The 13,520-nt window shown below is 45.0% G+C and overlaps 1 protein-coding gene across 4 annotated transcripts in view; it reads right to left on the bottom strand.

Moving 5' to 3' along the window:
• ADAMTS12 (ADAM metallopeptidase with thrombospondin type 1 motif 12) overlaps positions 1-12,048 on the bottom strand; it is a 170,971-nt gene extending 158,923 nt beyond the window's left edge. For all 4 annotated transcript variants that reach the window (XM_067315167.1, XM_067315168.1, XM_067315169.1 and 1 more), the window contains exons 1-2: positions 11,922-12,048; positions 6,229-6,590 (exon numbers count right to left, since the gene is read on the bottom strand). In XM_067315167.1, the coding sequence (XP_067171268.1) occupies positions 6,229-6,590; positions 11,922-12,048 (489 nt within the window). The remainder of the gene's footprint in view (positions 1-6,228; positions 6,591-11,921) is intronic.
• Positions 12,049-13,520: the final 1,472 nt, after the last annotated feature.

Raw genomic sequence — 13,520 nt, 5'->3', positions numbered from 1 at the left:
AACTAAAATCCATCACAAGGACTAAAACACAGGTAATCCAGCAGGGAATAGAGACATGGTCATTTCTCCAGGCTATAGCAGTGGAGCGTGCAGAACAGTAGCTCCGCAGGGCTCTGATCACTACCTTTAACAACAGGTTAACAAACTATTTGTTACTAACAAGTCAGCCTCACAAACTGGAAGATGCAGAAGCAGACAAGAATCCCTATTACTGAATATATAAGCTTGGTATGCGTTTTATCTTTCCGTTACTTTGTTTCCTTACTATAAAACTGTTTTAAAGTAAACAATTCTTTATCCCTAAACCTTGTCTAAGGAAAACACCGACTTAGAGTAGCCTGACATGCTGACACAGGCTTTCCATACCCGTAAGAGGGGAAAGTCTAGAATAGTAGTATTAGATTGCTCTCGTAGAGCACAATACTTTATACCTTTATGGAGTGGTTTCACCTGGGACAGACTGTAAGATGATAAAACGAGGGTCAGTATGGAAAAGGCATCTCATGCTAACTAGAAAAGTTTCTTCATATAGCACGGGAGCAGAGAAAATACTGAATTCCTCAAAACTGAAGCAAGTTTGCAAGATAAAATGACACTGATGGATTTTACACAACATTGTTAAGATTAAGAATACAGGTAGTATTGCATAAGTACCAGAGATCATTCTTCATTTTCATATAATGGTGATACCCTGCAGTAAGGCAAATGGTTACACTAGAGAGTAACTCAGCGCTGCTCTGCTTTTCAGCGACAGACAGCTTGTCGCATGCCTTAGGGCGGGCACTGACCTGCCCAGAGAGGACCCACTCAGCGCATCTCCCACCAGCTGCCATACAACACCAACACCATCATGCACCCACCAAAGCGGTCAGAGGGGGCTGCCCCGAATGTGGCTGGGCACAGAAGGAAGAACTGAGGTGGGGGCCGTCTTTTAAAACGCCTGGGCACAGGCAGCAGACCTCACCCAGTTTTCCCACAGGGCACCAGGGTATGGAGCAGCCAACAGGTTTGATGAGCCCATCACGGCTGAGAAGAAATGCTGCAGTGTTCTGCAGTAGCTGGATTTGGGGGGAAGAAACGGATGCCTTCATGATTCTCTCTACTTCATTGCTGTTGTCCAGACAGCAGAAAACAACAGCACATAGAGCAAATGCTAGCCTCATGTTGATCAGGACAGAGGCAACCAGCTACAGGCAGCCAAAACATGACTTGCTCACAGTACTGTGCAAGGCCAAGTAGGGAGTCCGAGAGCTCCACCAGGTACAAGCATAAAGACTGATCTCAGTTTTCCTCTTCTGTTTCCATGCTAATGTTTAAGTTCTCTGAAAATAAAGAGATTACCAGAAGTTCAATGGCAACTGTCCATTGACAGCTTTGCATTTTAAACATGTGTCAGAGAAACAAAGTTCTAATGATGTCCTCTCATCTAAAAATACTATAAAAAATGTCCATGTTACTGATGAACAAAAGAGGGCCCTCCTTGTTCCTGATGAAGAGACCAGATTATTGGAGAAAAATTTACTCCCCAACTCTATAGGACTCAGTGCATAAACTTAGGGTATTCATTCAACTTTCCTGAGTTTTGTTCCCTTCCCAGCCCTATTTTGGGGATGGCTGACATTACTGCTGCTACACAAGGGATCTCAGGACTAACACAACTGAGAATTAACACACTAGTGTTTGTAAACATTCACTACAACCATCTGCGGAAAGAAACTGTAGAAATGTAAAGCATTATTAGAAGTTTGTCCTAAACAGACCGCCGAGACAAATCCAAATATTTCCATTGACAGGGACAAAAATGAAAACATTTCCTCCATTTACTTCCACTTGGAAACTTTCCTGTACCTAAGAGATTTGATGCCCGCTCTTCTCTCAAGTGCCACTTTCGATTCATTTCTAGTGTTCCAGTGGTGACCTTTTCTTTGGCGTTTCCTCCTCCATTTGTGCCCCCCACATAAACAGCAAGGTCTGCAACGACGTGAGAAGCATGGGACAGTCTTACGCCTCATGAAGAGTGGGGCAGTCTCTTCTGCCAGACCCACAAGTGCAAAGGCCTTAACTAGACAACTGACCCAGAGAAGAAGAGACAGTTTATACACTGATGTTCTTCAACTTGTTAAGAAGGACCTCCTTAGCATGAAAGGGAGAAAAGGATATCACAAGTAACAGAAAAAAATGCATTTGGAAAATACAGCTCAGTTCCTCCAGATCTCTGCTGGCTTTTCCTCTTTATCTTCTCGTCTGGTTCTGTCCAAAGTCCCTTTATGAACCTAGCCATTTGTTTCCAAACATGTTTCTGAAAATAAAGACATATTTAAATCAAAAAGGAAAACCTCATACAACGACTTCTCTGTTTCTTCCACTTGCAGGCCATTTGGGGAATATATAAATACACAGGAAATGAAGTTAGTAAAATATCAGAGGGTTTTGGTTTTTTTCAAGCCACCTAAAAAGAAATGCTGTAAATCTTAAGGACGATGGCTTTCTAGCTAATAAAGCAGCATACTGCTGACCTGGAGAAACACTAACAGCATCAGGCAGAAAGTTGTTTCCCACATTTTGCAAGTGCTGCTTCTCTTTTTCAGTCATCTGTAAATATCAGTCAGTCAAACAGATGCCCCCTAGAAATTACATCTCCTCAGAAACAGCTGTTTTACCTCTGTCCACTTGATTTATAGAGGAGAAAAACTGAATCCCCAAAATGTCATGAATAAAAATGAATAGTAAGAGCTATACCATTGTTACATGAAAAAGTGATGCCCGTAACAGTAATGTCAATGGAAGCAGGAATATATTTTAAAATAAAAATATATGGGAAATGAAAGTCCATTTCTATGTTTTCCATCGGTGCTGCGTTTGATCTTTATGACAGGACAAACCTACACCACACATCTTTGTTCTGCTCTTATACTATGCTATTATCCTGGAAAATCAGGAACCTTTAAATATGAACAATAGTTTAAATAGAGCTCATAAAAGAGAAAGTCATTCCAGGAAGAAGATTAAAACTAAGATTCCCCTACTACAGTCAGCTGTAGGATTTTATTTTGTCCTAATTCCAGCCAAAAGGTTTTTGAGGGCTTTTTGTTTGTTTGGGTTTTTTGGTGCACAAGTTGAAATATTCTTTAGCATATCACTTCAACATAACTTCAAGACAACATTTCAACCATTTCCACTTAAAACTTCAACAAAAGGGATATTCCAGTGAAACATACTGATTTAATCAGATCAATATTTTCCAGTATTATAAGTTTTTTGACCAGCCCATTAAGAAAGCCAAAAATTAGTAGTTTAGGGATAACACACTTTCCTGTCACTCATTACCACAGTAAATTGGTGCCTCACTTCATTTATTAAAGACCATCTCCACAAAAGAGCCTACTAGGTTTATCACTTCATAATGTACCAAGAGCAGTCAAGCCAAAATGGTGCCAGGAAGGAAGCATCACTAATATTACCGTTTCCTGTACTTGAATGCTAAGGTATAAGTTCTTACCTGCTCAGGTATCTGCTCGCGAGGCTTGAGCACTGCACCAGCACTTGGCGAGCTCGCAGTGGCTGGCTGGGGAGCTGCAGCTTACTGGGACCCACTTGCCGAAGCAAACCCACGAAGAGCCCAGTCCTCACCCAGGCGCTCACAGGCAAGGCCCTGTGCAGTGTTCACTGCTGCTCAGTTGTATTCTGGGTAGCTGATACCTTTCAAGCACACCAGTTTGTCGTCTTTCTCTTCTTTCCATCATCTTTCTCTTCCTTCCATCTCAGTCCCAAAGATCCTTATCAGCTCACCCTGTGCAATTCACTATTTCATATAACTTTTTTACCACATAGTTTAGAATTCATCTCCTACAGTATAATTTCTCCTCAAGGGATAGTTTGGTTTTTTTTAATCCCAAATAATTTTTGCTAATCCTCTAGTGTTTATCTATTCTCAGTTCTCCTTCTCTGCCTCATGAGAATAAACAGGAAATGTGTTTTTATAGAGAAATACAATACAGTCCACGAAAAAGACACAAAAAAAATACATGGTGCTGAACAAAAAAAATGGGCATTTCCAGGATGGCAGTAAATAACCATTACCTTAGGACACAGCAGACAACCACAAACTGGTTCAGAGCATCCTGAAATCTGGATTCCATTTCTCCACACTGCCAAAACCCTATTGGGCATTAATAAATATTTTCATGCCACAGTGAATATTTGGAGAACTTCCAGAGGAAAGGCAAGCTGAGCCACCTTCCCCAGCCTGCGGCACTTGCAGGAACTAAGAGATTCAAATTTAGCTCCTACTGTGCCCTCTTCAGAGCAGAGACTCAGAGAGCCTGTCTTCACCTCTTCTCTACCACTTTCAGACTTGAAAAATCATCCCATCAAAATCATCATGTTTTCCCCCAAGGTCAGTTGCAACCTGAATTAATCCATGAGTCTGTTTTCAAACTTTTGCTTTTGGGAAAAAAATCCGTATTTTTCTGATAAAAGTATTATGTCAAAAAAAAAAAAACACCAAACAAAAAACAATACAGCTCTGTCTTTGAGCAAACAATGTTTCAAAGATCTCCAAACCAAACTAAACTTCAAAGAGTTTGTGACCCAAGTGAAAGTGTCACTTCTGAAGCATTTTACCAGGCTCAATTTATAACAATTTGGATTATTTTTTTAAATCCTTCTTGCGGACTATTTCAGAAGGCATAATGATGATCCAGCATTTCATTTCCAAGTTCTCCCTTCATGAATACTAACAAAGGTGCTCTGGCAAAGCACATGACAAATCAACCCAAGCAACTGCTTGTATCATCACACCACCTTTTTCTTACTGCCCATCTATGACTATAGAGCATTTCAGAGAAGCTTTGATAAATTGGTCCCTATCAGAAAAATTAGTTAGCAAAACTCTAATCTTCAAAGCATCAATTCCACAGCAGTTATCTCAAGTAATGGTTTATTTCCCCAGGCAATATGCCAAAAAGGTTTTCAGCACTCATGTGCGATAATCCAAAGGTTTCCATTTCATCTACATCAGACCTGCCTTCATGTTACTTTTCACACATTGTCAGGATATTTCAGAAACCCACAGATTTTCCAAAGCTTTATACTTCCCCATAGCAAGGAGCCCCTTTATGCATCCACAGGCTGGAAGGGAAACGATATACTTTACAGATATTCAGCTCGATGTTATGTTCAGGCTCAAGAGCAAACTCTTTCTCTAGCCTGTGCATTGAGACATGTTGGCCAAAAGGGGTCAGTGCACTGATCTACGCACTTTCAGAGGCCAGCATTTGTCACTCTAAAGTGCCTAAGCAAATGCATACCTTATCACCTCTGCTAGCACATCCAAGCTCCTTGCATTTTGCTTCCTACAGATTGTGTGTCATGCTACACAGCTTCCTAAAAACGTCCCCACACCCGGGGTTGTCACCTCCTCTTCCCTCCCGCACAAGGTAGGTCCAGCCTTATGCTCTAGAACTAGAAACATCCTTACAAGCGTTCACAATATTTCAGGCTCATCTGAGCTACAGGAGAGCTAAAAAACAGAGCACAGCAAAAATAAGGTTTCCACCTCCTTGTCCCAGTCTGAAACACAGGTTATTGAGAAATGCAGAAATTTAAGCTCCAGCCTTGGAAATTCTTCTTTGAAAGAAGACTAAAACTGGTTCCGGTTTAAATTTAAAGCTCTAAGCTTCCATTAGCATTTACCGCTGAAGTTGCAGTGCGCTTCTGAAGCAAATCCCTCAGTTGTCCCCACTTAGCACCTGCTAGTTTGGTCTGTAAGCTAGTTTTGGTGCACCTGAACTGAATCCCTTACAGAGGAAACTAAAACAGAAGCTCCCATCCAGACGCATAGCAAATGTACGCCAACTACTAGTAGGATCAAAGTGATGGCTTGAAGCCATCCAAATGATAGAGATGTTCAGTCCAGGTCACCAGAAAAAAAAACAAAAAGCCACACACAAAAAGAAACACAGAACAAACAAACAAAAAAACCCACCTAATCAAAATTAAACCCCAAGAGGCCTCAGCATCAACTCCTTTGACCTGCCAATCCCTTCCTCCAAAAATCCAGATTATATCCATAGACTTAACCTGATATTTTCAGAGAGTTATATTAGTAAGATATCAGATAGGCCCACTGAGTTTCTTAATGCACACGTTCACGTACAAATGCTTTAGCTCAGTTCTAATGAGACCAAAATTAGCCCAGAACCCCAGCAAAAGGTCACAGTCACTTACCAGGCCATTGCAAGTGCTGATTGCGGCAGTCCCGCTCCCAGAGTCTGGCTGCAATACTGTGCCAATGAAATGGCAAGGAACTCCTGAGCGAGTTGCGATCTTCGCACTAGTGTGGTTGCCACGTCTCCTTTCTACTATGTAGTTACGGGAAAGAAATCCCATGTGGACAGTCAAGTTAAAAAACAGATCCTTCTCCTCATGGTTAATTTTATAATATACCACATTTTCCTTTTTGCTGAGGTCTCTCTTCTTCCTTGCGTTTGAGATGTGATGGCGTAAATTAAAAGAAAGAAAATGCCCACTCGCATCTACTCTTGCTGGATCAACCACGTGGTATTCTTGCAATGTCTTGATAAAGTGCTCTGAGAGGAGGGGGGGGGGAAAAAGAAGCAAAGCTGGGGTAAGTTCTAGCCTTGTCAGAGTTCACATGGTTTAAACGGAAACTCGTGAGTGAGGAAAATTCATCACACCATCCTACTGGCACAACGGTGGGGCAGCACACAGACCACTGTACAATAGATTATAGCACTCACTTTAAGAGATAAACATTCTTCTTCCCAAATATTTTGTCACATTTCAAATAAAGCGTTGACTCTCACCTCCCTCCATTCCCATCCCTGCTACAAACCCTGTCCGTCTTTGGTCCCCAATACCCCAGGCTAGGCTCTGATCAAGGAGATGATCCCAAAAAAACTGACTACCTGAAGGAGGAAACAGCCTTACAAATACACATAGGAGAGCAAAGAAAAAAACATTACTGGTTGGCACGGCAGGCAATAGCTATAGGACAATCGGTAGCACCCAGCTTTAGCAGACATTGTAGCGAGGAGAGGATTTTAAGGAAGGATTTGAACAAGAAGAGTGAAGTCACCGTACCATTTTGTATAAGGAGCTCCCATTGGGATAAGATCAGATACCTTATCACTTATTAGAATCTAGCAGGAGAAGAAATTAGAATCTAGCAAGGGAAGAAAGCATCACTGGCATCGTCTCTTACTGAGATACCAAACAAAAACCACCTGTTCCTGAATTTTTTTTTTTTAAGTCAGTGTAAAACTCAAAAGCCCCAAGCAAATAAGACAAATCCACATAAATCACACTTCCTTAGAGCTCATTCCCTACGAACCAGATCTTCAATTGGCATGTTTGACTTCAGCCCAAGAAATCACAGTCTGAACATTTTTCATCAAAAGAAAATTGTGAGGATATGTATCATTCCAGTCTGTCCTTCCCCAAGGCTGTTCTTCCTTCCTGAAGTCCCAGCCACTTATCCATGAAGTGATTACACCTCATTCATTAAGTAAGCTGGCTAACGAAGCAATTAACCTGCTCCAGGAACTTCCAGAACACTTTCTCCCTCCCTGGGACTGGCGAAACAATCCTTCCTCTGGAGAAGTTTCACTCCTCACTGACTACACCTTCAAAGCCGCACGGGTTAAATCACACCCAAACAGATACGTGTCTCAATTCATCCCCTCTGGGAGGAGGCGCAGCTCCTTTGTGCCCATTAGCTGCAGTGTGAGACGCAGGTGCTCATATTTCCTAAGGCCATGGACACTTGAGACACGTGCACTGAAATATTCCCAATCCAAAAAATTTCCTAGCACATATAGAAAATTACATAAGCAACTTGGCCTTGTGTCAGTGGCACCTTTACCCCAGAAGCAAGCTTGTTGCACCCACATACGATAGGTTTGCAAGCAAACCTTCCCGTCAGTCCACAGTGACTGTGTGCCTTCACAGGATAAGCCACAGCCGTGGGCCTTTAGACCACCACAGCTGCAGCAGACCTCCACACCTACTGCTAATTCAGAGACACAGCTGTATCCTGCCTCTTCCCACACAAGCACAGTGGGGACTGAGACACTGGAAACTCAGCTGGCACCTTCCTGCCTGCTGTTTACAGACCCTGATGATAGCCAGCTGCCTGGCAATTCAGTACCTGGAGCTACACAGAGGGTGGTCCTCACCCTCCTCACACTCTAGAGAGAAGCAAACAGTGGGGAAGAGAGGAGGAATACCCCAAAAACATGGCTGCAGTTAAAATTCTAAGACTTTGGGCATTTTCCTCCATATCCCATATTGTGCTAGCAAAGATGGGGTTAGAAAGAACCCCGCAAGACCAGGCCCTCCATCTCCCTGTCTCGCAGCACAACTCATGCAACGCTCAAATTAAAACCCTGAAGGACAACTTCTTTGTTTGCTGTCACTGTATGATTTGATCCTGCTTTATGTCTTGAGCTTAACTTCTTGTGGCTTAACAGATTAGCTCCACACAAGACTTGTGGTTTTGGACTTCAAACTATTCAAGGAAGTTTTTTATTTCACCACTACACTAATTATTATGTAGAGGTTAAGGCAAGTTAGACATCATCAGTTATAAGAAAAAACTTCCTAAGCATCTGCTGTTAACAGGATTATCAAAAGGAAAGAATTTTAACTTCTCCCATCCACACTTTAAATACTCATTTCTGAATGCCAGTAACTGGAGAGGGGAAATATGCTGGAATATAATAGACTGTAATACAACTAGAGAAATTAATTATTAAAAACTCTGCGAAAGACCAGAGGGAATAAGATAACAATGCAACAAAGTTTAACAAGATGAGGCTAAAGATATTTCCGCAAGTAATCAGCATCAGTGATGTCCAGACTCTTGCACAGAGTTTAACAAGGCAATCCTATCAATATTAAAACAACTTACTAAGCTCTGTGTTAAGCCTAACACAATTTGATCTTTCCAGCTGCAGAAGAGAGAGACTAAAAGACAGGAGGCATGATTTGGATGATATCCTACTGCTCTTCTAGGAAAGAAAAACAATCATTAAACCTTTAAAAGGGAGAAGCAAGAAGAATTTAATACATGCAATCCACAATGCGCAACAAGGGTAGTAGTCTTCAACACTGACTCCTTCAAGTTTTCTAAAGTAGTAACTAGTTCATATTCAAACACTAGGGGTTCCCATAAAAATTACCATTTCTCCTGTCCCACCCCCTTAATGCTTTGTGTGCCAGTAAAAATTAAATGCGATGAATCTATCCCGCTGCCCTTGACAGGCCTCAGGGCTGACAGGTCACGTTTACCATAACATGCATTGCTGTACATCCTTGCAATATAAGGAGGCAATTCAGTATCGGTAAGTATTTGGAAAGGAGCAATTGCTGTCTGATTAGCACTTAAACTAATAAGAACAGCAAATGGAAAGGAGATATGAATTAAGAACAATGCCATTAGAATAGCAATGATAATAATACTATTGCAAATAGACTTTTAATATAATCTTTAAACGCCATCATAGATGCCCCTTTTGAAAAGGCCCACCAACTTTTGTGTTGTGTAGGCATTCCCTTGGAGTTGGGCCTTAACCACATGCAAGAAGGAAAGACTGTGAAGATAAGCGATGGAGTAGAAGGCAGAAACAACCATGAGGAGCTATGAAACTTCTTTGCTGAAGTGGCTGAAGTTTATCCTACTCCTCTGACAACTCTGGCTCACCTATCTATTCTTCTGAACAGTATTATTACTCAGAGATGGTGTTCAGATCTAAAGTCAGTAGATAGGGCGGAGGGCAGCTAGGACCTGTTCCTCCAGACCTCCCCATGCAAGTGTCCCTAGCAGCAGCACTGTTCTTCTCCTTGGCAATTCACAGCACTCTCCAGTGCAAGGAGGTTCTGAGCAGAGCTTTCCAGGGGCACTGCTTACTAGTGTAGGTCAGGAAAGAGAAGACTTTCCTGGGAGACTTATGTAGAGCCCATTTTGGGAACGCTTTGTCTTTCCACAACTGCAGCCTGAACGCTGGCTTGCATCCACGTTGTGAGCGGGACCAAAGCAATGAATTAAGCAGAGCATGTTCAGGGCAGTACTCTGCCTTGGAACAAGAGTGTTTGCACTGGCCCTTCTGGGCACACAAGACCAGCAAGGTTCAGGAGCAAAGAGCATGCCCTTAGAGCTTAGTTGAGGAATCTAAGAATTGCTTAAGTCATTTGAAAAACTTTCCGTGCAGACGCTGCTAATTCTGTATCATGACAGACATCTGATAAAATTGAACACCACTGCTGCCTGCTCTGCACCTGCGTGGATTCAGACTCCAACAAATGACAGAGTACTGCCTGTTTGAAGAATTGCTGTACACAAAGTGAATAAATTAGAATAAAGAGAAAGATATTCATGGTCTGTCACACGTACTAGGAAATGCACAATTTCTTTTAGACAGAAAATGTGCTTTCTCTGTAGACAAAGTTTCTTTAAAGCGTGACACCATCATTTGCCATTGTTTCATCTTCAAGTCTCCTACATCTGCCTCTCAGACCCTCTGGCTTCTTTTCAAATGATTCCTTGGGACAGAGGAAGGCTCCGTTCCCAGCCTTCCAGCTCCTCAACACCCCCGAGCTGAGAAGATCCATCCTAGAGAACAGTCATTCAAAAGGCCTTGAACATGTAGCAAGAGTATCCCTAACTGTCCAATCAGCCACACTCATTGCAGATGCTGAGTGAACACCACATTTAAAAATCACTTCAGCTATGCAAGGCACAAGTTTTAGTCCTGACTGTTGCACACTTCATACTTATTGATACATTCAACTTGCTTTCTTACTGTTACAAAAAAAAAAAAAAGAGCTAAATTTTGAACTGTCCCTTTACGCAAAGCTTCCTGCAGACTTTTGGAAAACCCTAGATTTGATGCCTAGAAAATGAAATTCTTTCTATATCTGCTTCTGGATGCCTGGCACATAAACAGTGAATACTTGCTAACATAGCTATCCCTGTCCTGTTCCTCTTACAGCGACAGAAATGCAATCATTCCTTTTGCTCACTTTAAGTGAAGCCACTAGAAACTAACTTCAGGATAACTGTTCACTCTTCAGGCAGTTTATTTAACCACTTTACCTTCTCACGAGCTCAGAGGTGCACAGGAGCTTTTTCTTCCGTGCTCAAGCCATCTCCTTGACAGCACCACAGCTGATTAGATTGGGAAGGTCTTCAGCAAAATTTCCTCCTATGCTTGGAGGTTTTCTATTACTAGGCAGAGCCTTCCAACTAATCACAATTTTCCTCTCCTGATTTTCCTTAAATAAGCAGCAGTACTAAATTCGCGTATTACACCACCCCAGCTAGATGTTCAGCTGATGGAGTAAAGTTAAGCCACCCGCGGAAGCAGCCGCTACGCTGGGAGCGGCTGGCAGGAAGGAGACTCTTCCTACAAATGAAGCCTCCGTCCTAATTTGCCCCCCCTGCTGCATGTGAGCAACTCGCAGTTAATTTTACACCCTGGTAACACCAACCCTTCCGCAGTTTGTGTTTCTGCAGTACAGGCGTTATTGGTAAACAAGGAAAAAAGTACATTTTTCAGGACGCTAAACTCCTTCAGTTTTGCAGTCAGAAGTGGCTGCAAAAAAAGATAAAGAGATAACGCCTGCGTGAGGACACCCGCGGATGCAGCAACGCGGGTCCCCGCGCAGCGCAACTGCACCGCCTGCAGGAGCGCGGGCGGGCGCGGGAAGCAGCGCTCCGCCGCTCCGCTCCGCGCACGGGCTCGGCCGGCCGGCAGCGGCGCGGTGGCAGCCGCCAGCAGGGCAGCCCGGCCCGGCCGCGCCGGGGGGACGCGGCCGGGCGGCGGCGGCTCCGCGCTCCGCTCCCGCGGGCTCCCCGCGCCGAGCACCGGCGGGGGGAAGCGGGGAAGGGGGGCACTGACCTTGCCGCTCGTCGGGGAAGGCCCGGCGGCCCGGCGGAGGGCCGCCGCCGCCGCACAGCGCCTGGACGTGCAGGACGTGGAGGCAGAGGGAGACGCCCGCCGCCCAGCTCCGCGCCGCGCGCGGCATGGTGCGGGCGCGGGGCGGCGGCACGGCGACGCCGCCGCCGCCTCGGCCGGGCCGCGGCATGGCGGGGCGGCCTCGCGGCGCGTCTCCCCCGCGCGGGCTGCGCGGTGTCTGGTTTCTGCCGGCGAGGAAGGAGGGCCGGGGGCAGGGCGCCGCTCCCCGCCCCGGGGTTAACGCCGCCGGGGTTAACGCCGCCGGCCGCGCCGCGCCGCCCCGCCGCCTCCGCGCAGCCCGGGCCGGGCCGGGCCGGGGGGTTTCGCGCGGGGCCCCCAGGCGCCGCGGAGGCTCGCGAGGCGCCGGGCGCTTCACGTGCTCTCGGCGCCGTTGGCCGTGGCGGGGCGGCGCCCGCGGGCGAGGCCGAGGCCGAGCCCCGGGGCCGCGGGGGCGGCGCGGCCCAGCCCGGAGCCCTGGCCGATCCCCAGGGCCGGAGCTCCTCGCGTGTTCAACTGCGTGTTTCTGCGATCGCTTCTGAATTTCACCTCCTGGGCCCTTTGGAGGGAAATCTGTGATCGTCTTGTCGCTCTTCATGTATTTTTTAGCGCGCGCTGTGCGCTCTCACCTGCGGGCCGTTGGACGCCGCCTGCCTCTGGGTCGCGCCGCGGCCTCTCGGCTCCCTCGGTAGTCACAGGCGCGCTCACCCGCGGCGCTGCGTTGGGGAGACCCTCCGCCTAAAGCTGACCGCGCCGTGCGCTTCTCACATCGTTGTACGGCAATCTGTGCTCGACTGCACCTCTCTCTTCTGTTCAGCCTTTCCCGAAGGTAAAGAGCTCTCACAGCTGAGCGGTCTAACTACAAGAAACATGAATTTCAAACTCCAGAGAATGAAACTGCAAGGAAGAGTTCGAAAATCTCAGGATTTCCCAGTAAGATAGAAATGTAACTTCCCTCGGGCTTGGGACATGATAGAGCTCTGGAAACAGAACAACAGCATAGTGATATTTGATTTGTGAGGCATAATGGCCTCTTCCCTAGCTGATGGAATGACACAGACACAAAAAAGGATGATTTTGTGTAACATTTGATATCCAGTAACACTCGTGAAGGTTTGTTCATGCAAGGTATTTATTTTGATATAACTGTCTGCATATTTTGCATACGAATAATGTTATCTCGCATGCTACAGCGACAAGTATCCTGATATCCCTGCCGTCAGGACTATTCTTTGAATAGTCTAGTCACATATTTGGCACTAGACTGTTTTGGGGCATAGGATATTGTAACCTGTGTAGTTCTTTATTGGTACATCCCTAAAATTAATTGAGAGCCAAGTGTGACCTGAAATCAATGTAACATCTACAGTACTTAACATTTTAAAAACATTTGACAGTTGTTGCTTACGGCAAGCTACACAAATTGCCATGAATATTTTAAGCTAATTAAATTGGAGAATAAGGAAGTATCTACAACAAATGGTATAAAATGGAAAAGGGCAGTAAAATGAGCAGAAAAGGCTAGGAGCATTGGAAAGAAGGAGC

The sequence above is a fragment of the Apteryx mantelli genome, chromosome Z, assembly GCF_036417845.1.
Source record: "Apteryx mantelli isolate bAptMan1 chromosome Z, bAptMan1.hap1, whole genome shotgun sequence".
In the NCBI taxonomy this organism is placed as follows: domain Eukaryota; kingdom Metazoa; phylum Chordata; class Aves; order Apterygiformes; family Apterygidae; genus Apteryx; species Apteryx mantelli.
Note: the sequence above shows the minus strand (reverse complement) of the source record. Positions and strands in the feature narration are given on the sequence as shown.